Here is a 25,942-nt window from a genome sequence, read left to right on the forward strand (position 1 = left end):
CATCAGTCCTTCCAATGAATATTCAGGACTGATTTCCTTTAAGATGGACTGGTTGGATCTCCTTGCAGTCCAAGGGACTCTCAAGAGTCTTCTCCAACACCACAGTTCAAAAGCATCAATTCTTCAACTCTCAGCTTTCTTTCTGGTCCAACTCTCACATCCATACATGACTACTGGAAAAACCATAGCTTTTACTAGATGGACCTTTGTTGGTGAAGTAATGTCTCTGCTTTTTCATATGCTGTCTAGGTTGGTCATAACTTTTCTTCCAAGGAGTAAGCATCTTTTAATTTCATGGCTGCAGTCACCATCTGCAGTGATTTTGGAGCCCCCAAAATAAAGTCTGCCACTGTCTCCATTGTTTCCGCATCTACTTGCCATGAAGTGATGGGACCAGATGCCATGATCTTAGTTTTCTGAATGTTGAGCTTTAAGCCAAATTTTTCACTCTCCTCTTTCACTTTCATCAAGAGGCTTTTTAGTTCCTCTTCACTTTCTGCCATAGGTGTAGTGTCATCTGCATAACTGAGGTTATTGATATTTCTCCCAGCAATCTTGATTCCAGCTTATGCTTCATCCAGCCCAGCATTTCTCATGATGTACTCTGCATAGAAGTTAAATAAGCAGGGTGACAATATACAGCCTTGACATACTCTGTTCCCGATTTGGAGCCAGTCTGTTGTCCCATGTCCAGTTCTAACAGTTGCTTCTTGACCTGCATACCGATTTCTCAGGAGGCAGGTAAGGTGGTCGGGTATTCCCATCTCTTTAAGAATTTTCCACAGTTGTTGTGATCCACACAGTCAAAGGCTTTGGCATAGTCAGTAGTCTTTCATCATATGCCCTCTTCTTTATGGTGAGGTGTCAAAGTATTTTTCCTGAAATTTGAAATAAAGCAGTTTAGATTGTTCATTTATTTTATGAGTTATCGAAGGGTTCTCTGATTCTCATTATGACCTAAAATAACTCTTGCTATTATGCCATACCTTTGGCCCAGGCTGTCATTCTTCTTCATTTCCTTTAACTCCTTTCTCAGTTTAGACTTATTTCTCCCAATAAGTAGACCTGATGTTTCTTTCTGGTCTTGCTCCCCTACGGTCTATTCCCTACACCTACTGACAGTGATTTTCCTAAGATACAGATATAATTACGTCACGCCCTTTTTACAAGTCCTTCGCGACTATTCCCTATTCCCTTCCAGGATTGGAAGGGTTCATAGTATTGACCTGCCGATCTTTCCAATCTCACCTCACTGGACCATTCTCCCTTTCTGATTCTGTACTGCAACTACACTGCTCTTTAAATCCTCTAAGTTGCTCAATCTTAGATAACATCCGTGACAGTTATCAATGAAAAAACCTTTGGTATATTAATTTATTGTAAATATTTACAGCCAAGCTAACAAAGTTCTGGGCTTCCCTCGTAGGTCAGTGGTAAAGAACCCACCTGCCAATTCAGGAGATGTAAGTTTGGTCCCTGAGTCGGGAAGATCCTCTGGAGAAGGAAATGGCAACACACTCAGTATTCTTGCCTGAAAAATCCCATGGACAGAGGAGCCTGGTGGGCTGCAGTACGTGGGGTTGCGAAGAGTTCGACACGACTTAGTGACTAAACAGCAACAACATGACAGATTCCAAGGGGCCATTCATTGACCTCCTTTTATAGGCCGGCTACTTTATCAACTCTCATGCATAAATGAAGTATATGTATATCAAATTTGACACTCATCCCCATTATTATTTAAGATGTTTGATAGGACAAAACATACACATAAACAAACTTGGCCCCAGAAGTTAATACAGTTCTTCTGTAAGTATCATAATATTTATAGCAAGGAATGATAATACTTTTTCAAATGTATGGGTTATTTTATTTTTCTAATCAGTTCTGTGAACTTGAGCACAATGTTTTAATTTACCAAAGTTATGCAAAGTATGTAATTTACTAAGACTTTTATAGAAAATGATTGCGTATCACTCTTTTATTAATCTTTTTCTCCAATTTTGTCTCTCCTCCTTGAGAATCTGTATTATTATAAATCTGTTACAGATTAGAACTGATAGTTGTTAAATGCTTTTGTTGATTCAGTCAGTTACTTGTGGGTTTTAAAATTATTATTTGAAGATTCCACAAGTGAGTCAAGCAATGTTCTCTGGAATCTCTTATTAAGAAGGGGTAGAGGAAAGAGGAGGAAAATAAAATAAAATATTGAGCCTTTCCCAGATTGCTGGGATATCAGAGGGTTCCTTAAAGTACAGGTAGCTTTTCCACTTATGTTGATTTCCTCTGGTTAGGTGAGTTGCTCCCAAAGCTGTTAAATATCATTCGACATATATCTATAAAAGTAGAGAAGAGACTATCAGCCACAAGGGTTGTGAAAACAGGCTGATATATGGCACACACTTACTGTCTCATGCTCAGCTCTTAATAGGTGATAGCTACTGTAGTGAGCAAGGTCATTCAGACTAGTCTGAATTCCCACTTTCCAGCTCTGTGAAGTTTGGTGTGGTACTTCAGTTTCCTCGTTTGTAAAATGGGGTGTAAATATATAACTCATAGAAATGTTGTATTAAAGCACCTATTATAATTAGTAATAGGCATCTGCTGCTGCTGCTAAGTCGCATCCGACTCTGTGCGACCCCTCAGACGGCAGCCCACCAGCCTCCTCTGTCCCGGGGATTCTCCAGGCAAGAACACTGGAGTGGGTTGCCATTTCCTTCTACCAAGCACTCAATACATGACTTGTTTTAAGTGTTGTTGTCACAAGAGTAATCATTTATGGAAAATCCAGTGTGGCATAGGCTCTGTACAAGACCCTTGTTGATACTGTCTGTGATTCTGAAACTTCAGGCGTCTGTTAGAAGAAGACTTGATTTCAGTTGTTTAACTTTTGTAGGCTGGATCATGTAGGCTAATCCTAACAGAAATACTGATTCAGACTTCACTGAGCCTAAATCTAGCCAAAAAGCAAACAAGCTAACAAACAACCAAAAAAATAACCATATTCTGTGAGCAGCCAAAGATGGTGCATACACAGAGTTGCATACATGTACTTTCCTTAGGGAAGCATTCTTCAAGTTCTCATTTAGTGCCCACCACATTTCTGTTGCTTGCTAGCTGAATGACTTTAGGTGAATCTCAATACTGTTTTCCTCATCTGTGAAATAAAGGGGTTAGATAGCTAATTTTTAAAAAGTCTCAAGTCTAGAAACTTTTAAATTCTGTGTATCTGATTTTTTTCTGGGTTATTTTCTATACTAATCTCTTTAAAAGAAAAATAAACTTACTCTGAAGTATAAGATCTGTGCACAGGATTCACTGGATGTCAAGCTCTGTGATGAATAAGAAATTTCAAGTCCAACATGAAGGACCAGTATATATTAAAAAAAAAAAACAATTATAATTTCAGTGGAATAAGTTAAGTAAATCCCAAGCATAAATAAGAGTGATGGATTTTTGTGGAAATGGTGGCCACCAGAAAATGCTCTGCAGAGAAGTTATGACATAATGGGTTACACTGCATTTACAAAATTGTCCCAAATTTTAGTGTTTGGCAATTCTAAAGGTGCATTTCCTGTTAACTGTATAAGCCGCTGTTGGCTATCAGTGCCTCTGCTCCACCTAGCGACTGGGGGACCTGAGCCCAGGGATGCTCTCACATCTCGGCTCAGAGCCCCTGTGATCCTCACAGTGAGAGGAGAAAAAGGAGCTGGTGATTTTACCCCCAGCCTTAAATGCATTAGTACTTTCTGGTCCACTGATGGCCAACATCACCTCCACTTGCAGCCTGTTAGAATTAGATAGTTTCATTTAGCTGTAAGAGAGTGGGTGATGTGGGAGAGTAAATATTTGGTGAGTGTATATTTTTGCTACATGGTACCTGAGCTAATTCTGAAAAGGTAAGTGAAAATCAGTCTGGTAAATGTAAAAGAAAAGGAAAAACTCTCCTCTGAAGGCAAATAAATTAACATATCTTTAGTGTAAAAAGGTGAATGTTAGGGAAGAATTTAACTGCTGTGTTTGATTAAGCATCTGAAAACTGGAATATAGTGTAAGTTGTAAAGAGCTGAGAACTGAGAATAAGCCCTGAGCTAGGTTTATAACTGAGTATTGACCTGGTAATGTGATTTTATTTATAATTAAAGTGCACATTGATTATATATTATAAATTTTATAGGTATTATTTTGTGGAAAGTATGTTAATGGATAGATTCTATGCTATAGGCAGATTGCTCTGTTATTTGCACTTAAGTTGCTTAGCCCTATTTTTTTTAATCCCCTTATGCTGAAAGTCTAATCACATGTTTAGAAAGAAATGAACTCTAAAGGGTTTATCTTTTTACCTGAGCTTTTACAGTTGCATCAGAAGACAAGAAAACGCATTGCTTTACACACATTATCTCAGGTAAACCTCACAATAACCCTGTGAGAAAGGTGCTGTTATTATCCCTACTTCCAAACTCTGTCAACTTACAAGCCATTAGATGGTGTGACTATTTTCATTTTATACTTAAAATAATTGGTCCTAGAAAAGGTAAGTCAACATTATATACATGTTTTATCTATCATGCATCTGTTATCAAACTAAAATCTCTAGTATAAATGTTTATGATTTTTACAGTAAAATTAAATACACCTAGTAGGAATTATGCTGCAGTGTTAACTTTTCTATTTTTAGGGTTTGGACAGAGGATTCAAAGGCCCGGTTTCTACTTTCAGCAGTGTTATTTCAACTGTTAACCAAAAGAAAGAAGCCACTGAAAACAGAAGTTCACCTACACATCTTGTTTTCCCTAACATCAAGAATGGTAAAGATTTAAAAATTTTAAAATAAATGTAATCACAATTATTAAAAGTGTACACAGTCTATATATCTTGGCTGAAAGTATATTAATGAAATATTAAATAAGTAGATTTTAACTTATGGTTGCTGGGGGGAAGAATGGAGGACAGAGATAGGTAGTTTGGCATGAACATGTACACACTGCTCCTAGGTAACCAATGTGGACCTATTCATAGCACAGAGAACTCTGCTCAGTGTTATGTGGCAGCCTGGATGGGAGGGGATTTGAGGGGAGAATAGATACCTGTGTCTGTATGGCTGAGTCCCTTTCATGTCCACCTGAAACTATCACAATATTGTTACCTGGCTATGCTCCAACATAAAATTAAAAAAAATTTTTTAAGTGGATTTTAATTATTCAGCATTGTTCTGCTAGGTCTGCTTAGTCAATACAATTTTAAAAAAAGCTCTATAAATATTTACAGAAAGGAGCAAAATCATTATATTTAGGGAGAAGACGATGGCAACCCACTCCAGTACTCTTGCCTGGAAAATCCCATGGACGGAGGAGCCTGGTAGGCTGCAGTCCATGGGGTCGCTAAGACATGACGCTAAGGCATGACTGAGCGACTTCACTTTCACTTTCACTTACCTAGAGTAAGTGAATGACATACAAAATTCATGAATAAGAAAGTTTGGTTAGGGAGCCTGACATAATAAAAATATATAAAAATCAAATATATTTCCTTTATTTGAGCACTAATCAATTAGAAGACTTGATGGAAAATATATGAAATATTTAGAAATAAACCAAAGAGAAAGTGAGCAAAACCTATACGAAGTAAACCTGTAAAGTTTGATCAAAAGACTAAAAGATGATTTTAATGGAAAATCTGAAATATCGTAGAGATATCAGCTACACCAATTTGTTCTCTAACATTTGATGAATTTTTCAAGTTTTTTGGGAGAAAACTTAAGAAAATGATGCATGCTCTATTTGATCTATATGAATAAAGAAGAGGTTATAAGAAAAAGTAACAAAGGATCCCATTCCTTTGTCATAACATATATTATAAAGCTGCACTAGTGATACTACCAAGATAGTCAAATAGGTGGAAATGGATCAGTAAAACATATTGTATATACAGGATGTTAAATTACTTTAAAAAATAGATTTATGGAAACTTTCCAACTTTTGGAAAGTAGTAACTTCAGATTTTTAAAAACTACAAAAGTACTAGAAGAAAGCACAGGAAGTTGTTTTTATAGTAAATTTTTGGCACAATGACAATGCCAACAGCCATAAAACAAACAAAAACAAAAATCAGTGTTTGCGGGAAAGAAAATTTTAAACTTCTGTAGAAATTTTATAAGATCGTAAATTAAGATGTCATGCTGCTGCTGCTGCTAAGTCGCTTCAGTCGTGTCCGACTCTGTGCGACCCATAGATGGCAGCCCACCAGGCTACCCCTGTCCCTGGGATTCTCCAGGCAAGAACACTGGAGTGGGTTGCCATTTCCTTCTCCAATGCATGAAAGTGAAAAGTCAAAGTGAAGTCGCTCAGTTGTGTCCGACCCTCAGCGACCCCATGGACTGCAGCCCACCAGGCTCTTCCCTCCTCTGTCCATGGGATTTTCCAGGCAAGAGTACTGGAGTGGGGTGCCATTGCCTTCTCCCAAGATGTCATAGTCAGTGAAAAATAAATTATTGTATCATAGAGATCATTAATAGATCAGAAAAATGAACATTCTAGGAGGAGGGGGAAAAAAAGGCAAAGGGTATGAACAGACCAATCCAAAAAGAAAATATGAACAATTAATACACATGTGAAAGGAGGCTCAGTCTCACTAGTATTAAAGAAGTACAGATTAAAACAAGGAGTTAACATTTCCCTGCCTAGTGACAGAGAAAAAAGGCATGTGTATCTGTGGTCTCATCTATGGAGTGTGAAAATTGGCACTTTTATTGAGTAGAAGGCTTGGAAATTGTTACAGCTTTTCTGGAGAGCAAATTATTTGACATATATTCAAATTTTAAAATATTCATATACTTACTGACCCAGTATTCCATTTCTAGGAATTTATTCTAAGGAAATAATATGTGTTGAAAGATATATGGAAAGAATGTTTACAATAGATATATTTGAAAGCTATCTGAATAAACTGGTTGACTAAATTGTGGTAATCGATATTATAAATACCATGCATCTATTAAGAGAAATATGACATATATATAAATTTTCTAGGAGAAATACAATACATTGTCAAATGAAAAATGCAGGTTACACATTAGTAGGTAGAATATGACTCCAGTTTTTTTAAGTGTGGGTAATCCATTCTGAAAGATATCAGCCCTGGGATTTCTTTGGGAAGAATGATGCTAAAGCTGAAACTCCAGTACTTTGGCCACCTCATGCGAAGAGTTGACTCATTGGAAAAGACTCTGATGCTGGGAGGGATTGGGGGCAGGAGGAGAAGGGGACGACAGAGGATGAGATGGCTAGATGGCATCACCGACTCGATGGACATCAGTTTGAGTGAACTCTGGGAGTTGGTGATGTACAGGGAGGCCTGGCGTGCTACGATTCATGGGGTCGCAAAGAGTCAGACACAACTGAGTGACTGAACTGAACTGAACTGAAACCTTTTAGGCTTCTTTGAGCAGATAACAGAGATGTGGAAGGACGACCACCAATCTGTCTGTGGTTTCCTCAGAAAAGTAGGATTGGGTGGATATTACTAATATGTTCTGTTTCTTTATATAACCCTATTTTTTTTTATCACAGGAATTATACATTACTTGCAGAATTTTAAGTGCCCCTTACCCTGTAACGAAACAAATTGGCAAAGGTTTAAATGTCCCTCACACCTGAACAAAACAAAACAAACCTCAAAATGTTTAAGGACCTTGTTCCTGGTAAATTGCCTGTGCCCATAAGCTGCAGTCCATGGGGTCACAAAGAGTCAGACACAACTGAGCAACTGAACTAAACTGAACTGATAAGCTGCACGTGGCAGAAATTATTCTTGCACATATTTTCTGTTGACACGCCAAGGGATTGCTAGACCTATTCTGCACTCTTACCAGTTAGTATTTATATTATCTCATTTATCAACCTTTGTCCCTGATAACTGCGCTCTTCTTTTATTTATATATATATATACACACAAACATTTCACCACCTCACCCTTACTCTAAGGAGGCACCAGTGCTCGTATGTCACAGTCCCACAACAAAACAAATTTATAATTGTGATTCCATTATAGATAAAATCATAGAAATAAAGAAAATGAGCCTATTCGATGGGAGAGAGAAATTGAGAGAGATGATTTCTATTTTAGACCTTAGCTAGATAGTAACTGTAACTCATTTGAGTAATATTTATGATTTAGGGAAAACTTTCAGGTGATTTCTTTTTTGAGCATGATAGCAATCACATAAAATATATACTGGAATTGCTACGATGTAGTCTTCTGTTGCTGCTTAACAAATTATCACAAACCTAATGACTCAGAAGGGTACTTCCTTCGCGACTCAATGGTAAAGAGTCTGCCTGCTAATGCAGGAGACACAGATTCAATCCCTGGGTCAGAAAGATGCCCCGGAGAAGAAAGCGGCACCCCACTCCAGGATTCTTGCCTGGGAAATCCCATGGACAGAGGAGCCTGGGGGGCTACAGTCCAGTCCATGGGGTCGCAAAAGAGCTGGACATGACTTAGCGACTAAGCAACAATAACAATGGCTTAAAAACACCACCACGTATTAGCTCACAGCTCTTTTAAGTCAGATCTCGGTGAGTGTGGCTGAGTTTTCTACTCACGGTCTCAGTATGGAGGCTGGGCTGGATTCTGGGCAAGAATCCTCAGGTTGCTGGCAGAACTTATTTGCAGTTATAAGACTGAGGTCCCATCTCCTCACTGACTGTCACCCAGGGCTGCCCTCAGCTCCCAGAAGCTGCTCACAGGCTCGCTGGCTGTCTCCCAGCCTTCTTTTTCAGGGCTGGCAGGAGGATCCCTTGTGTCAAATCCCGTTCATGCTTTCAGTGTCTCTGACTTTGTCTTCTGCAACCAGTGGGAGAAAACCCTCTGCTTGTAAAGGTCTCATGTTACAAGGTTTTGCCTTCCTGCATGAATCTCCCTGGATTAAGAAAAGACGGAGGAACCAGAGATCAAATTGCCAGCATCTGTTGGATCATAGAAAAAGCAAGGGAATTAAAAAAAAAAATCATCTAGGCCTGCTTCATTGACTACACTAAAGCCTTTGTGTGGATCACAACAAACTGGAAAAGTCTCAAAGAGATAGGAATACCAAACCACCTTACCTGTTTCCTGAGAAGCCTGTATGCAGGACAAGAAGCAACAGTTAGAACCAGACATGAAACAATGGACTGGTTCTAAATTGGGAAAGGAGTACATCAAGGCTGTATATTGTCACCCTGATAATTTAACTTATATGCAGAGTGCATCATGTGAAATGCCGGGCTGGATTAATCACAAGCTGGAATCAAGATTGTCGGGAGAAATATCAACAACATCACATATGTAGAGGATACCATTTTAGAGAGTGAAGAAAAACTAAAGAGCCTCTTGATGAAAGTGAAAGAGGAGAGTGAAAAATCTGGCTTAAAACTCAACATTCAAAACACTAAGATCACGGCATCTGGTCCCATCACCTCATGGCAAATAGAAGGGGAAAAAGTGGAAACAGTGACAGATTTTATTTTCTTGGGCTCCAAAAATCACTGCAGTTGGTGGTTGCAGCCGTGAAATTAAAAGACACTTGCTCTGTGGAAGAAATGCTATGACAAACCTAGACAGTGTATTAAAAAGCAGAGACATCACTTTGCCAACAAAGGTCTGTATTGTCAAAGCTGTGGTTTTTCCAGTAGTCATCTATGGATGTGAGAGTTGGACCCTAAAGAAGGCTGAGCGCTGAAGAACTGATGCTTTTGAACTGTGGTGCTGGAAAAGACTCCTGAGCATCTCTTGGACAGCAGGGAGATCAAACCAGTCCATCCTACAGGAAATCAACTCTGAATATTCATTGAAGGACTTCTGCTGAACCTGAAGCTCCAAGTCTTTGGCCACCTGAGGGGCAACAGAGCATCAGACGGTTGGATGACATCACTGACTCAATGGACGTAAGTTTGAGCAAACTCCAGGAGATAGTGAAGGACAGGAAAGCCTGGTATGCTGTACTTCTTGGGGTCACAGAGTCAAACATGACTTAGTGACTGAACAACAACACAGTTGGTAATCTTAATTAGGTCTGCATACTCCCTTTGGTCATGAAATGTGATCTACCAGGTGGCTGAGAATCCTGAGGCCCTCTTAAATCTCTGCTTATAACACACAATTAATAAGTAAAAAAATGGGAGCTCAGACAGGGTAAGTGACTCGGCCATGGTCAGGCTGCTAAGTGACAGAACTGCAATTCGAGCCCACATTTTCTGACAACAAAACTCTTGTTCTGACAGAGAGAGGAAACTCCTGATTGACTTGTTTCTCTTGTCTGATTAATCACATGCCATTAATCACACAACTCTAATTACATCATCTCTAATACTCCCTAAAGCTTCCAAAATTAAATACAAATTTTTTACCTTGACACGCAAGGATGTTCATAATATGACAGCTTTTCAAGGTGATCTCCCACCTTTCTCCTCCATACAACTTACATTTCAGCTGTTCTCCTGGATGCCTCATACCTGCTCACTGCAGAGGTTTTGCAGTTTGCTCCCACTGCCTTGGAATGCACTCTTCCCTCCTCTCTAGCTGGGAGATCCTGTCTGCTCTTCAGTGCTGCCTTTTTACTGAACCCTTGCTGATTCTCCCTGACCGTTGTAATTCTTCCCTTCTTACAATATAGGTGTTTCTTTTTTCTTACCTATTTTAGTCTCAGTCTTGTGCAGTATCATTTGTGTACTTTAATCTCCTAGACTGTATGTTTCATGAGGAAATAAATACCTTTGTAACCCCTGCAGAGCCTAAGGGCAGTTCCCTTGTCCATCAGGGGGTCTTAGCAAGTATTTATTGCATGGAGTGAAACAAGAGACAGCTTGGGATGGGAAGGTGGGTGCACTCAAGCAGTAACAGCAAGAGCCAGGCCAGCAGCTTTACTGAGTGCCTCTTGCATGTTGGACGCAATTCTCAGCACTGGACATACACAGACACATGTAGTTCCTGCAGCAGCCTCTTATGTATCAGTCAGTCAGTCATATCTGACTCTTTGCGACCCCATGGACTGTAGCCCACCAGGCTCTTCTGTCCTTGGAATTCTCTAGGCAAGAATACTGGAGTGGGTAGACATTCCCTTCTCCAGGGGATCTTCCCAACCCAGGGATCGAACCCAGGTCTCCTGCACTGTCAGCAGGTTTTTTACTGTCTGATCCTCCAGCCTAAGATTGGAATTATTTTCCCAGGCCAAGGGTACGGAAAATTAAGCCACAGGGAGTTGTAAGTGCCTTGCCCTGCGTGAATTTTTATAACTAATGAAAGAGACAGAAAAGGAAAAGCGAGTTTAAAAGCAGAGTTGGTAAAAGGAAATAAGCCCTGAAGAAAGTCAAAGAACCAGGTTGTGCCCTGACTTGAAAATTCAAGGGAAAAGAGAATTTAAAGGAGAGGATTTAGTCCGTGGTGCCACTGTTGAGAGAGCACAAGGTGAGTGAGTGCTGAGGCAGAGCTAAGGATTTGTTGGTCAGTGTGCTTGTTGGTGACTCTGAGAACCATTTCAGTAGGATAGTTAGCAGGAGAATTCAGGTTGTAAAAAGTAAGGTGTAGGTTAACAGTAAGGATCTAGGGGCAGTGTAGACAGCCTTTAGAGTAGCTTGAACTGACACGAAACAACAGTGGAATCTTGCAGGATAGTATGATCAAGCAAAAAGATGTGATGCAGGGAGAGGTTCAAGTTTCAGTAGAAACACAAGCTAATAAAATGCACAGAGAACAGACCAGTGGTAAAGGACAGGATCGAGGAAGAGGCAGGCAGAAGGCTTCAGGGGTTGGCTCCAGCAAGGAGAGAAGGGCACTTCTTGCTCAGACTGTGGACCGGAACAAAGAGAGGAGGTAGGAGAAGCAAGTGGGAAACTCACTCGCTCTTGCCCTGAATACAGTCATCTTCGTGGGAGACGTGTTCGTCTTCTAGGGCTGCTGTAACAAAGCACCACAAACATGGTGGCTTACAGCAACAGAAATTTATTCTCTCCTGGTTCTGGGGGTGGGGGTCTAAAACCCAAGTGTTGGCTGCCCTGGTTCATTTTGAAGGTTCTGAGGAAGAAGCTGTCCCACGCCTCTCTCGTACCTTCTGCCTGTTGTCAGCAATTCTTGATAAGCCTTGACTTGTACGTGTCTCACTCTGATCTCTGCCTCTGTCTTCACATGGCCTTCTCCCCTGTGTATCTTTCTGTGCCCGAGTTTCTCTCTTCTTGCAAAGGCATCAGTCACTGGATTAGGGCCCACCCCAATCCAATATGACCTCATCTTAATTGGGTTATATCTGCAAAGACCTTATTTCCAAACAGAGTCACATCAACAGCTCCCGGGGGGTTAGGACTTCACCATATCTTTTTGGCAGACACAGTTCAGCCCACAACAGAGGGTTAGGAACCTTATAAACACTGAATTACCTGCTAAGGAGAATGACAGGGAGTCAAAAAGAAGCAACACATAGCCATAACTTTCCTTGGACTGTTTGTTCAAATACCTTTGCTTTTGATTCCCACTGATTCCTCTATTCCATTCTTTCTATACCACTACTATCTTGACCTCTGAACCCCACTTGCCAACTTGGTGCCCACACCCGCCTGCCTCCTCCCTGGGTGCATGTATTGATTCGGAAGGTGGTCCACATATCTGGGCTCCCACCACTTGGCCCTCTCGTCTGTTCCATTCTCGTGGAATCTGCACTCAGCCCCACCCTGATCTCGGAGTGTATATATATCTTTATGTATATATCACCCTGTGGGAATAGGCCTCTTAGCGGACTTCCTTTACTGTGTTGGAACTGCTGGCGCTGGCTTCTCGTAACCGTTCTGTCTGGGTGCCGCTTGAATTCAGACGTGACGTGGAGTTCATGTGTCAGGGCTGCTGCAAAAGAACTCTTTTATTGAGTGGGAAGTTAGACCAAGTCTTCCAAATGTAAGCATGTTTATAATTCCTTGATCTTTTGCAAAGCCTCTCTTGCCAATAAGATTGTTTCCTCAAAGATGCCTCATTCTTGGCAGTTATTCCAGTTTTCCTCCCTCTCGCGGGACCCATGCTGGGTATTCTCTTAACAGCTTGTCTCCCCGTCTGATCTTCAAGTGGTATTAGAGAAGCTGCAAAAGCCCAGCGTGGGTTTACCTAACAGCCCAGGGATGCCTCGCTTCCCTGCGGATCACGTGACTAGGTATGCCTTTCGAGTTGGCTGTCCTTTTAAAGATCAGAGCAGTGTGGGAGTTTTACCTACTATAACAGCTGCTGGGAATGATACATCTTCAGAGAAACAATATAAATGGCAAGTAACGGGGGACAGGGTGAGCACTACATCCTCTCTTACTCTTTTGTACCTTCTTTTCTACCGTGATTATGCTCCTGTCAGATTATTTTAAGACATCTTTAAAGAGCACAGGCCATCTCTGAAAGAAGGGAAGTAATTCCTCTCCATGCCTTTTCAAATGCCTTTGCACTGTCGGTTATTTCAGGAAAAGTTGATATGAACCCTGACGGCGCCCAGGGCCGCTGGGCCTCTCCCCGCTCAGTCCACTTTCTGAGTTGGCTCTGGATCAGCCATGAGGTGCCATAGCGAACTGTGTGGTCTTTACCTGGAGAAGCGTGCCCCATGGTCCGTGCTGCTCCAAGAGCCCAGGGCAGGGCAGAGTGGTCTCAGCTCAGAGGGTGCTGGGTCTGTGAGTGGTGGGGTGCTGTGAGCTGTGTGCAGGTGGGTGCCACAGAGTTTTCACAGCCTCTCCCGGAGCAGCTTTAGAGGCAGACAGGGAAACGCACTGTGGGAAGAAACCCAGCACAGGACTTGGCAACTGGGGAGAGAAGAGGGCTCACAATAGCTGCTGTAGGATTTCTGCCTTAAAAAAAGTATCTCCAAGGACTTCCCTGGTGGCTCAGACGGCAAAGCGTCTGCCTCCAATGTAGGAAACCCGGGTTCGATTCCTGGGTTGGGAGGATCCCCTGGAGAAGGAAATGGCAACCCACTCCAGTACTCTTGCCTGGAAAATTCCTTGGACGGAGGATCCTGGTGGACGGAGGATCCTGGTAGGCTACAGTCCATGGGGTCACAAAGAGTTGGACATGACTGAGCGACTTCACTTTCACTTTCAAGGCCTTGGATGACCCCATCTCCAGGATTCCTGGGAGAATGAATCGATTTGGGGCTAAATCTCCAAGATCCTTTTCTAGGTCAGAGTGACTCACCTTGGACCTACTTTTTCTTAACCATGCCTGTGGGAGCGATTTATCTGTCAAGAACTTAGAGTACCTTGCTGCATTGAATTATTGATTCATCTGTCTCTTGACCAGTCTATAAACTTTTTAAGTTTTTTTTGTGGGGAGCGGGAAAGGGCTCATCTAATTTTTAAAATTATAGTTAATTTTTTGAATGGCTAGCACACTTATGTGTTTCAAAAATCAAAATTACAAAAATAGATGTGTTTTAGATGTCTCACTTTCACTTCTGTATTCTTTCCTGTGTTTTTATGCAAATGAAAGCAAATATAAATACACATGCCGATTTTCCACTTTATCTTAAAAAGTAACTGCCTACATATTACCTAGCACTTGTTATTTTTGTTGTTGTTAATGTATCCTGGATATCTTTCTGTTTCAGTGCATAAAGAGCTTCCTTACTCTTTTTTTTAATATTCCTTTATATGGGACTTACCAAGATGCTATTAAAATCAATAAATTGTTTATTTTGTCTCTTGCATGAATGGCTCTGAACAGGTGTCATTTGTTCCCATGTGGCTTATCTGTAGGATATTCTTAGAAGTGGAATGTTGGGTTCAGGAGTAAACACATTTACAATCTCTGTATATCCCCAGGATCCAGTGTCCATGGTACTCAGAGTCTTTACTCAACAAATAATTTGAGGAAATATGTGAGAAGAACTTTTTCTGGGTTTCTAGCCAGTTCATCCTGTAATCTGTCTCAGAGCTACAGTTCTCTAATGTATGTCCAGGGTAAGACATCTGTTCTGTTAGAGGTAACCTTGTATAAAAAGAGCTTTTGAATGTTTTACAAGCAGCCTGGGTGGCTCAAATGGTAAAGTGTCTGCCCACAATGCAGGAGACCGGGTTTGATCCCTGGGTTGGGAAGATCCTCTGGAGAAGGAAATGGCAACCCACTCTAGTACTCTTGCCTGGAAAATCCCATGGATGGAGGAGCGTGGTAGGCTACAGTCGATGGGGTCGCAAAGAGTCGAACACGACTGAGTGACTTCGCTTTTGAATATTTTTATGACTAGACCCAAAAAAGACGTTTCATGTATGCTTCTGCTGAAGCTTTACAAACACACACACTATTGAACTTAGTAAGAAAGTACATCTCCAAACACCAATGAATATGTCACTTTTATTTGGCTCTGATGACTCTCTGAGTCAGAGTGGGTTCTTTTTCCCTTCTTTCTTCTTTTCTCTCTCCTGCCTTCAATTTTATTTTCTGCCAAATGTTCAGAAAAGTCATCCTATAGACAAAGATGTAAACACCACCTGTTATGACTAATTCACTCTGGTCTCTCCGTTTCCACGGCTTGCCACTACTGAAGTAGTCAGTAGCAGTGCAGAGTACTGAACCAGTAGAGGGAGCCTTCAAATTGTAACTCACTTGTTACCTGCCCAGCACTCGCACGTTGTCAATTAGGATATTAAGTATGAACTGAGTCTTTGAGTTTGCTATTGCTGTGCTTGGCCGTTCAGTTGTGTCCAGCTCTGTCTCAGTCTTTGCCAAAATCCAGTTCTCTTTGTGATGCCATGGACCGTAGCCTGCCAGACTCCTCTGTGCATGAGGATTCTCCAAGCAAGAATACTGGAGTGGATTGCCATGCTCTTCTCCAGGGGATCTTCCCGACCCAGGAATCGAACCAGGGTTTCGTGCATTGCAGGCGGATGCTTTACCAGATGAGCTACCAGGGAATGACTTGTCATTTGGGACCTTAGACATTAAACCTAGACCTGAGGCCCTTCATTGGCTCGTCTATAGACTGAGGAAATGGGGCGTTATGAGTGGCAGAATATCTGCTACACCTGAGGTTTTTTATTTAAAGGGTTAGTTTCCCAAGATACTGATCTTGTTTGATCCTTGTTGAGTTTTGTTTTTGACATTTCATGGTTTACTAGCTCCTGCTGCTGCTGCTGCTGCTAAGTCGCTTCAGTCGTGTCTGACTCTGTGCGACCCCATAGACAGCAGCCCACTAGGCTCCCCCATCCCTGGGATCCTCCAGGCAAGAACACTGGAGTGGGTTGCCATTTTCTTCTCCAATGCATGAAAGTGAAAAGTGAAAGTGAAGTCGCTCAATCATGTCTGACCCTCAGCAACCCCATGGACTGCAGCTTTCCAGGTTCCTCCGTCCATGGGATTTTCCAGGCAAGAGTACTGGAGTGGGGTGCCATTGCCTTCTCCATACTTCCATGTAAATTTAGGCTTCATTTTTGCCACTTGTCTTTATACGTGATAGAAAGATTGGCTTTATTTTGTAATGTCATACAGCATCACTTCTGCCACATTTTTCATCAGCAGGGAGCCCCTAAGTCTGGGCTATATTCAAAGGGAGAATTAGACTCCATCCTTTGATGGGAGGAATATCAAAGAATTTATGGACCTATTTTAGAACTACCACATCATGTGAACATAAGGTGTATATCCAGGGGGAGGTGGGGGGAACAGGTCTTTTGAGGCTTATTTCAGAACTTTTTCCTTTACCCTGTTGTAAGACAGAAACTTATAACTAAAATCAGGTGTTTAGATGACATATGAATGTTAGATTTCCAAGCTCCTTCAATTTTTCTTTTATAGGTCATTACATTATGTTCTATAATAGAGAATTTTTACCTTTTCAGTTGGTTTATAAGTCCTGTCTGTTTTGTTCTTAAAAGTTTTAGATATGGGAATTCGAAATTATTGAACTAGTGCTTTTCAAACCTTTTTTTTTTTTTAATTTTCAGAGTAAACACCTTTTGAAAAACAATCTTTCTTAGAGCATCAGTGTATTAAGCAGAGAAAAGCTTAGTTTCTGTGAGTGGACACAGCGCCATTCCCCTGAGATGGCCCTTGAAGTTCTTCTTAGGAGCCTTGGGAATGATCAACTTAGGCCATCTCTTTCATTTTCTAAGGTCACACCCAAGGCCCAAGGAGTCTCAGTGATTTGTCTAAGGCTATGAAAGTTAGTAACCCAGCCAGCAACAGGACCTAGGCTCTTGTTTCCAAGACTGGTGCTTTTTCCGTTCCTTGCTACTTACTTGCAGCTTATTTGGGATAATTTAGGGTGTAGCGTTTTGCGTCAGTGTGTCACCAGCAGCACGCCTGCACATCATTGTTTGCTTTCCTGCAACAGGGGGATAAGGATCGGAGACCCGGTTCTCTTGTTGAATGCCTAACCTTCATAGAGACTCCTATTGCTTTTGATGCTGCTCTTGTTACCTGTGCTGACTGACCAGAATCTTCCTTCAGTCTCTCAACCATGTGGCCAGTTTACAATGTCAGTCATCACCTCGGTGATGCGGCCGTGGAAAGCTACATATTACTGGTCTCCAGCCAGAGTCAGCCTATGATAGCTTCTTGAAAACAGTGAGCTGGTAAATTTTGGCTAATAATCTCACACCCTTATATGTGGTTATATTATGATCCTCACATTTTTATTTTATTATTTATTTTATTTTTTTTTAATTTATTTATTTTTAATTTTACTTTACAATTCTGTATTGGTTTTGCCATACATTGACATGAATCCACCACGGGTGTACATGCATTCCCAAACATGAACCCCCCTCCCACCCTCCTCCCCATAACATCTCTCTGGGTCATCCCCATGTACCAGCCCCAAGCATGCCATATCCTGCATCGTACATAGACTGGCAATTCGATTCTTACATGATATTATACATGTTTCAATACCATTCTCCCAAGTCATCTCACCCTCTCCCTCTCCCACTGAGTCCAAAAGTCCGTTATACACATCTGTGTCTTTTTTGCTGTCCTGCATACAGGGTCATCATTGCCATCTTTCTAAATTCCATATATATGTATTAGTATACTGTATTGGTGTTTTTCTTTCTGGCTTACTTCACTCTGTATAATTGGCTCCAGTTTCATCCATCTCATCAGAACTGATTCAAATGAACAGTGTGGAGATTCCTTAAAAAATTGCAAATAGAACTACCTTATGACCCAGCAATCCCACTGCTGGGCATACACATGGAGGAAACCAGAATTGAAAGAGACACATGTACCCCAATGTTCATCGCAGCACTGTTTATAATAGCCAGGACATGGAAACAACCTAGATGTCCATCAGCAGATGAACGGATAAGAAAGCTGTGGTACATATACACAATGGAGTATTACTCAGCCATTAAAAAGAATACATTTGAATCAGTTCTGATCCTCACATTTTTAAAAAATACACTACCAACCCCCACCATAACCCTTACTCTTCTCACATGGCATCAAGTATTTTACTTAATGTTTCTAAGCAACCAACTAAAATTGGCAATGGTATATTAAAAGAAAGGGAAAATGATTACCGCTTATCAATTTAGCACAGAGTGTTCCCATGTATTGGCTGAATGAGACCTAAATGACAGGTTCACTGATAAGTGTACATTGTGACTTTTTTCTGTGTGTTATGACATTCTATATTGCAGAGAAAGCTGTATATGATAGAACAAGATTTGCTGTTCTATTTATAATATCAGTTTGAGATTTAATTAATCCTTCATCACCACCGTTATTGATTTTCTCTTTTGAGTTAGGTTTTAATAACCATCTGCGAGAACAGGCTGAATGCCTGTCTCTGGAAACAATGCCTTGATATTCAGGCACATGAGAGCAGCTGTGAGCTGTTATTCTTCCTTTCTTAATAGCTGAATGTCACATCCTGTAGTTTGGCTTTCATTCACTAATGTGAGCAAAGGACTCTGCCTTTCTTTGTGACTCAAGTCCCATTAACATAGTACGTTAGCATTCTGCACTACTCTTCAGCCCAAGTTACCTTCCAAACTAAAAATAAATTCCATCTGGGCCTATGGTTCTAACCTCATCCTCTAATCCTCTCGGCTTTGGCATTACGATTTCTCTTATGTAAGAAATCTCCCCACTCTCAATCTTTGCCAAAATCCAGTTCTCTTACTAACTAAAATTTCTCTCTTCCACCTCAGCGTGATATTAATAAAAATGAGTGGGTATAAAAATGTGTATATATGCTCTGTGAGTGAATAAGTTAATTTATATGTGAATGAGCCTGTTTGTATCTAATAGTGGGTGTTTATAGCCAGGTTGAGAAAGGTGTGTGGGAAGGGAGAGGAAAGGGTAAGCCTGGTGAAGAGGAAGAGAAACTGTAGAGGAGCCTCAAAAAGTAATAATAAAACAAGACTGGTGTTGGAGAGAGGTTCTTTTCTGCAGCTTTCTTTCCCTTTAATAATGGTTGCCAAACATAACACCTAACAAATCACTTACAGAGCTATCTAATTTTACTAACTGATGAACTTCTGTCTGATTTGTGCTTAAAGTACAAATTGTTAGAAATTAGATATTTCCATGTTTAATAAAGGGTATAAAGCTAAATTGTAGAATTGAATTAAAGAAGGTTAATCATCTGTTTTATTCACTATATTATCACTGTCTTTGTTCTCTCTAAATCCCTGAACTGTGTTCCTCACTGTGATCCTCAGACTTGTGTGTTAGAAATGCAGATTCTTGGGCCCTACCCCAGACCTGCTGAATCACAAACTGTGAGGGGGCCCAGTAATTTTTGTTTTAGTTCAACAGGGTCTTCAGGTGATTCTGATGTACAGTAAAGTTCAAAAATTATTGCTCTGGAGCATAAGAAATAAGCAGTTCTGTGCTGTCTTCTAATGTGAAAAGTTTATTTTAAAAGATACTCTAAATTTGAAGTCAGTGAGATATCCAAAGATAATGCTTGATTGGGAGAGTGAATAAGGAAGGAAGGAAGAACCTTATAGCTATGTTACTGCTGTGATGATTGTGTTCTCTTAGTTGAAATATATTCTGGTTACATTACAGTAATGGAATTGCATTTCATTATTGTAGAATTTAGAATCTACAGAATATTAATCTATTGGTTTTTAAGTATTAATGCTTGACAAAATATAGTAACAAAAGTAAAATGCTTAGTAGGTGGACTCAGCAGCAGAATGGAAGGGACAGGAATTAATGAGCTGGAATATAGAACAGTGGAAATCACCCAATCTGAACAATAAAGAGAAAATAGATTGGATAGAAAAAAATGAATCGTCTCAGAGACCTGTGGGATTGTAACAAAAGATAGTACATTCTTGGCATTGGAGTCTTAGAAGGAGAGAAAGAAGGGGGTAGGCTGAAAAAGTACTCAAAAAATAGTTGAGAACTTCCGACACTTGGCAAGAGACATGAACCTCTAGGTTCAGGAAGCTGAGCAAATCCCATACAGGGTAAGCCCAAAGAGATCCTCATCAAGTCATAGCATAGTTAGACTTCCAAAAACTAAAGACAACGGCAACAAACTATTACAAAGTGGCCATAGAAACATGATACCTATACTGATGGGGGAAGTCTTTCAAATAACAACTTCTTGTCAGTAACCATGGAGGCCAGAAGGAAGTGGCTGAGAGAACTGCCAACCCAGAATCATATATCCTATACCCAGAATCCTGTTGTCAGGAATGGAGAGGATATCAGGACATTCCCAGATGAAGGGAAAAAAAACAGAATTTGTTGCCAGTAGGTGGTCTAAAAGAAGGTATTACGAGGGTCCCTGAACAGAAGGAAAACAATGAAAGAAGCAAAGTTGAACTCAAGAAGGAACATGATAAGCAAAAAAACTTTCTGTTTGGATTATTTTGCCTTTTTTTTTTCCTCAATGATTTTTAGGAAATATCTCTAGGTGCTCATCTTTTGTTGTATGTATTTCAGATTTTCCCTCCAACTTGTAACTTACATTTTTTTAATTCACGGTATCTTTGGTGATCAGAAGTTTTTAATTTTAACATAGTCAAAAGTATCAATTTGCTTATAGTTGTTCTTTTTGGTTACACCTATAAAAAAAGAAACTTCTTTGTCCCAAAAGCAGAAGGATTCTCCTATTCCTAATTTATACAGTATGTGATAGGGATTCAACTTCATATTTTCCCCATGTGGTTAATCATAGTTTCAAATTCTTTGTTTCTTCCAGTGATCTACCATATATTTCATATATTGAACTTTTATGTATGTATGGATGGATATGATTCTGGGTTCTCTATTCCATTGGTTAACTTATCTAATCCTATGTTAGTAAAACACTGTTTTGGTTACTATAACTTCAAAAAATTTTTGAGGGTGGAGCAAGGTCCCTTCTTCTTACTCCTGTTTCTTTGGAAATGCTGTAACTATTCTTGTGCATTTGGTCTCCCATATGACTTTTAGAATAAATAAAGTCCAAAATATTGCTGGGATTAAAAAAAAATAATTTTATTTATTTATTTATGGTTGTGCCAGGTCTTCGTTGCTGTGCAGGCTTTCTCTAGTTACAGCGAGCGGGGGCTACTCTCTAGTTGCGGTTCATGAGCTGCTTCTCATTGTGGTGGCTTCCCTTGTTTTGGAACACAGGCTCCAGAGCACGAGGCCTTCAGTAGTTATAGTTCCCTGGCTCTAAAGCACAGGCTCAATAGTTGTGGTGCCCAGTCTATTGCTCCATGGCAAATGGGATCTTCCCGGACCCGAGACTGAACCTATGTCTTCCTCTCTGGCAGGTGGATTCTTTATGTCTGAATCACCAGGGAAGCCTGGGATTTTATTGAACTGTTTTAAATCTGATGACCAGTTAGGGAAAATTATCTTCTTTATGATCATCAGCCACAAATATGGTATTGCTTTCTATATATTTAGATCATTTTTTCAATCTGTAAACAAACTTTTAGTGTTTTCTCTACGGAGATTTTACAATTTATTATTATTTAGTAGTTTTACAGTTTAAAAAACTGTATTTTGTAGTTTGTTGCTGGTGTTTATAAATGCAGTTGACTCATATATTGGTTTTTTAAAAATCCTTGCACCTTGCTAAATTCTTAGTTTTTCTATTTTGGATTATTGGCGATATTTGGAGATTGTTTTGGATTTGTCTGTGTTTATAATTAAATCATTTGAAAATGAAAGTACTGCATCATAAATTATAAGAGAAGACTAGCGCTACATTCAAAATAAAAGTCAAGCCGTCAGTATTTTCACTGTGAAATAAAAGAGAGAGAATTAATTGCTTCCAGTGTTGGACTGCTCCAGGACACAGTCCCCAAAGCTCAATTCTCAAGCTTCTTCTCTGTTTACCCTCTCCTTAGGGATCTCGTTAATCGAGCATTTTTACTATGAGCTATAAACTTTCACAGCTCCCCTGCACTCAAGAGTCATATCTACTCAACATCTGCATTTGGATGTCTCATAAACATCTTACCTTTAATATGGCCAAAAGAAAACTTTCTGACTCCCACCCACCCCAGACCCTGAAAAAAAAACAAAACTTCCTCTAGTGGTCTGGCATCCGGTCCCATCACTTCATGGCAAATAGATGGGGAAACAGTGGAAATAGTGGCTGACTTTATTTTTCTGGGCTCCAAAATCAATGCAGATGGTGATTGCAGCCATGAAATTAAAAGATGCTTACTCTTTGAAAGGAAAGTTATGACCAACCTAGATAGCATATTAAAAAGCGGAGACATTACTTTGCCAACAAAGGTCCGTCTAGTCAAGGCTATGGTTTTTCCAGTAGTCATGTATGGATGTGAGAGTTGGACTAGAAAGAAAGCTGAGCTCTGAAGAATTGATGCTTTTGACCTGTGGTGTTGGAGAAGACTCTTGAGAGTCCCTTGGACTGCAAGGAGATCCAACCAGTCCATCCTAAAGGAGATCAGTCCTGGGTGTTCATTGGAAGGACTGATGTTGAAAGCTGAAACTCCAATCCTTTGGCCACCTGATGCAGAGAGGTGACTCACTGGAAAAGACCCTGATGCTGGGAAAGACAGGGCAGGAGGAGAAGGGGACGACAGAGGATGAGATGGTTGGATGGCATCACTGACTCAATGGGCATGGGTTTGGGTGAACTCCAGGAGTTGGGGATGGACAGGGAGGCCTGGCTTGCTGCAGTTCATGGGGTCGCAAAGAGTCGGACACGACTGAGCGACTGAACTGAACTGAGTGGTCTAGTGTTCTCCATTTCAGTAAATGGTCCCAGTTAATGGTCAAGCTAAATTATCAAAGTCATCTTTGGCTCATCTTTCTTTTAACAAATCCTGGCATTTCTACCTGTCTGCCGACACATCTTCCTATCATTCTATATTCAGAATATGTCACAAATCCTACCATCTCTCATCAGTTTACTACCACCACTCAGGACCAAGCCACCAGCTATCTCTCACCAAGCCTATTGCCTTACCGGGTATTGATCGATATTAAGCTATAGTAACTGAAATTATTTCGTATAATAATTAACAGGTCAGTAGAGTCATATGCATTAGCCCAATAATAGGCTCCAGAATATACAAGCACTTAATATATGATAAAAGTATCAGAAAACAGTGTGCAGTGACATACTTTTATATATGGTATTCTGAAATGGGCCATTTAGGAAAAAAATACATTTTATATTGCATTGCCTCATGAATTCTAGAAATGATAAAATTTATTGAGCATTTACTATTTGCTAGGCAATGTGGTAAGTATATCCTTCACATGTACTGCAGTGGGAAAAGAAGCACAGATTAGAAGAGATACATGGTCATCTGCTCTCTAGGTCTCTAGGGAGGGAAGGCTTGGATTACTAATCATTAAAAATTACTAAAGGAATATGTTGATAAATTAAGTAATAGAAGTATTATTTAAATACTTTTCTGTTTCCAAGATTTGTGGACACAGTTGGGGAAGGAGAAGATGTGATGAATTGAGAGAGTAGCTTTGAAAAATACACTCTGCCGTGTGTAAAACAGATAGCCAGTGGGAATTCGCTATATGACACGGGGAGCTCAAACCTGGTGCTCTGTGACAACCTGGAGGGGTGGGATGAGGTAGGAGGCGGGAGGGAGGTTTAAGAGTGCAGGGACATATGTATACCTGCGACCGTTTCATGTTGATATATGGCAGAAACCAGCACAATATTGTAAAGCAATTATCCTCCAATTGATAATGAATAAAAATAAAAATTACTCTTCTGTTTTCAGAAATAAAATTAAAAGGCAAAGATTTTAAAGAAGGTAACAGCAGAAGCAGCATTGTTTTTTAATCTCCCTGAGTCCCTAGTAAAACACACACACCACCCTCTATAGCAAAATTAAACATGTTGGACATCATTTACTACAGAATTAGCTCATAAAATGTCCCTGTAAACCCCAAAAGATAGCAGGACAAACCACCAGAATCAGATGTAAGCAGAAGGAAGCATCTGGGCTGTTTGACGGACTCGAGACCAAGAGAGCTTCCAAATCAGCAGCAGGTGTTCACTGGATAAGGGCTTTCCTGGTGGCTGAGATGGTAGGGAATCTGTCTGCAATGCGGGACAGGGGTTTGATCCCTGGGTCGGGAAGATGCCCTGAAGAAGGGAATGGCTATTCATTGGAAAGCTCAGGAGGCCAATTGGAGAACAGAAACTGAAATTGGGAGGGGTTTTGCCAAGAGCAGGTGCATGCAGGTGGCCCACGTGAGGTCTGAAGGGGCAGGTAACCCCTGTGAATTCTCCCAACTAGTGCTTCCTTCCAGGCTGGGGGTGGGTGTGGAGGGCATCCCGAGATTAGAATCAAATTTGAGCAGCCCTGGGACAATAGCGATTAAAGACAGAGAAAACCAGAATAAAAGTGGAGCAGGGAAGCAGGGCCTGGAATCCCAGAAAGCAAGCTACCATATATTTGAGTTCTACATAAAAACAAAAAAAAAGGAGAGCTACACCTCCTTCTGAAAATTTGGGGAAAATAATTTCAAATCAAATTGGCTACAAAATTTATAATTTTTAATTACAAAATTTTATTGTAATTAAAAAAAACAGCCACTTGAGCAATGAGAGCATATCAGAAACACATGCCCACAAAAAAAGATAAAATTCTATTTCAAAATGAGCTAAAATTCATTAAGAAAATGACATGACACCTGAAAGAATGCCATAAATTAGAATCGCAAAAAATGAAAGCTGAAGTGACAGTGAAGGAAATAATTAGAATTTAATTTTAGAAATAAACTGGAAGGAACATAAAAGCAAACATGTAAAAGCACCGTAGGAGACCTAAAAAATGAGAAAATACTTAACATTTTAAAAAGAAATGAGGAAAGAGTTATAACGAAATTGAGAGAAATTAACTAACATTGGAATAGACAGGGCAGGGAGGGGCTGGTAGCACTCTTATTTCTTGACTGGTTAGCGTTTCACAGGTGTTTGCCTTGCAGTAATTCTTTAAGCCATACATTTGTTTTATGAGCTATTTCTGTACTTGTTTTATTTTACCATTATAAGGTTGTGAAATGGGACAAAAAGGCCAGTCATTGAACCAGTAGGTATTTGGGGGAAAAGAAAAGTACATAAACTGTTCATGCAAATTGATAACAAAGTGCTGAAACTCCAACAGAAAATTGCAGAGAATATAAATAAGTGACCTACCTATACGATTGACCCTTGAACAACATGGTTTTGAACTGTGTGAGTCCACTTACAGGCTGATTTTTTTTTTTTCAATAATTTCAGTATAGAAGTACTGTACTACTACAGAATCTGTGTTTGGTTGAATCTGCAGATGCTGAACCGAGGGTGCAGAAGGCCAGTTGTAAAATTATGTGAGGGGTTGGTGCCCAAGTTCTGCACCATTCAAGGAGCAACTATATTCAGAAGGCTAATAATCACTAAAAATATCTAATCTCACTGAAATAATCTCTAAAAGGCAATTTATAGGAAGGGAGGCAGTGAAAGAAAAATTCTATATTATATCTGTTTTTGTTGTTCATTCCCTACGTT

General features: G+C 40.2%; 1 protein-coding gene across 1 annotated transcript in view; it reads left to right on the forward strand.

Annotated features, from left to right (window-relative positions):
- The window catches only part of HECTD2 (HECT domain E3 ubiquitin protein ligase 2), a 73,967-nt gene that overhangs the window by 14,417 nt on the left and 33,608 nt on the right, over positions 1-25,942 (forward strand). The window contains exon 2 of the mRNA XM_040254511.1: positions 4,679-4,808. Within this exon, the coding sequence (XP_040110445.1) occupies positions 4,679-4,808 (130 nt within the window). The remainder of the gene's footprint in view (positions 1-4,678; positions 4,809-25,942) is intronic.

Source organism: Oryx dammah, unplaced genomic scaffold (genome assembly GCF_014754425.2).
Source record: "Oryx dammah isolate SB20612 unplaced genomic scaffold, SCBI_Odam_1.1 HiC_scaffold_14, whole genome shotgun sequence".
Classification (NCBI taxonomy): Eukaryota; Metazoa; Chordata; class Mammalia; order Artiodactyla; family Bovidae; genus Oryx; species Oryx dammah.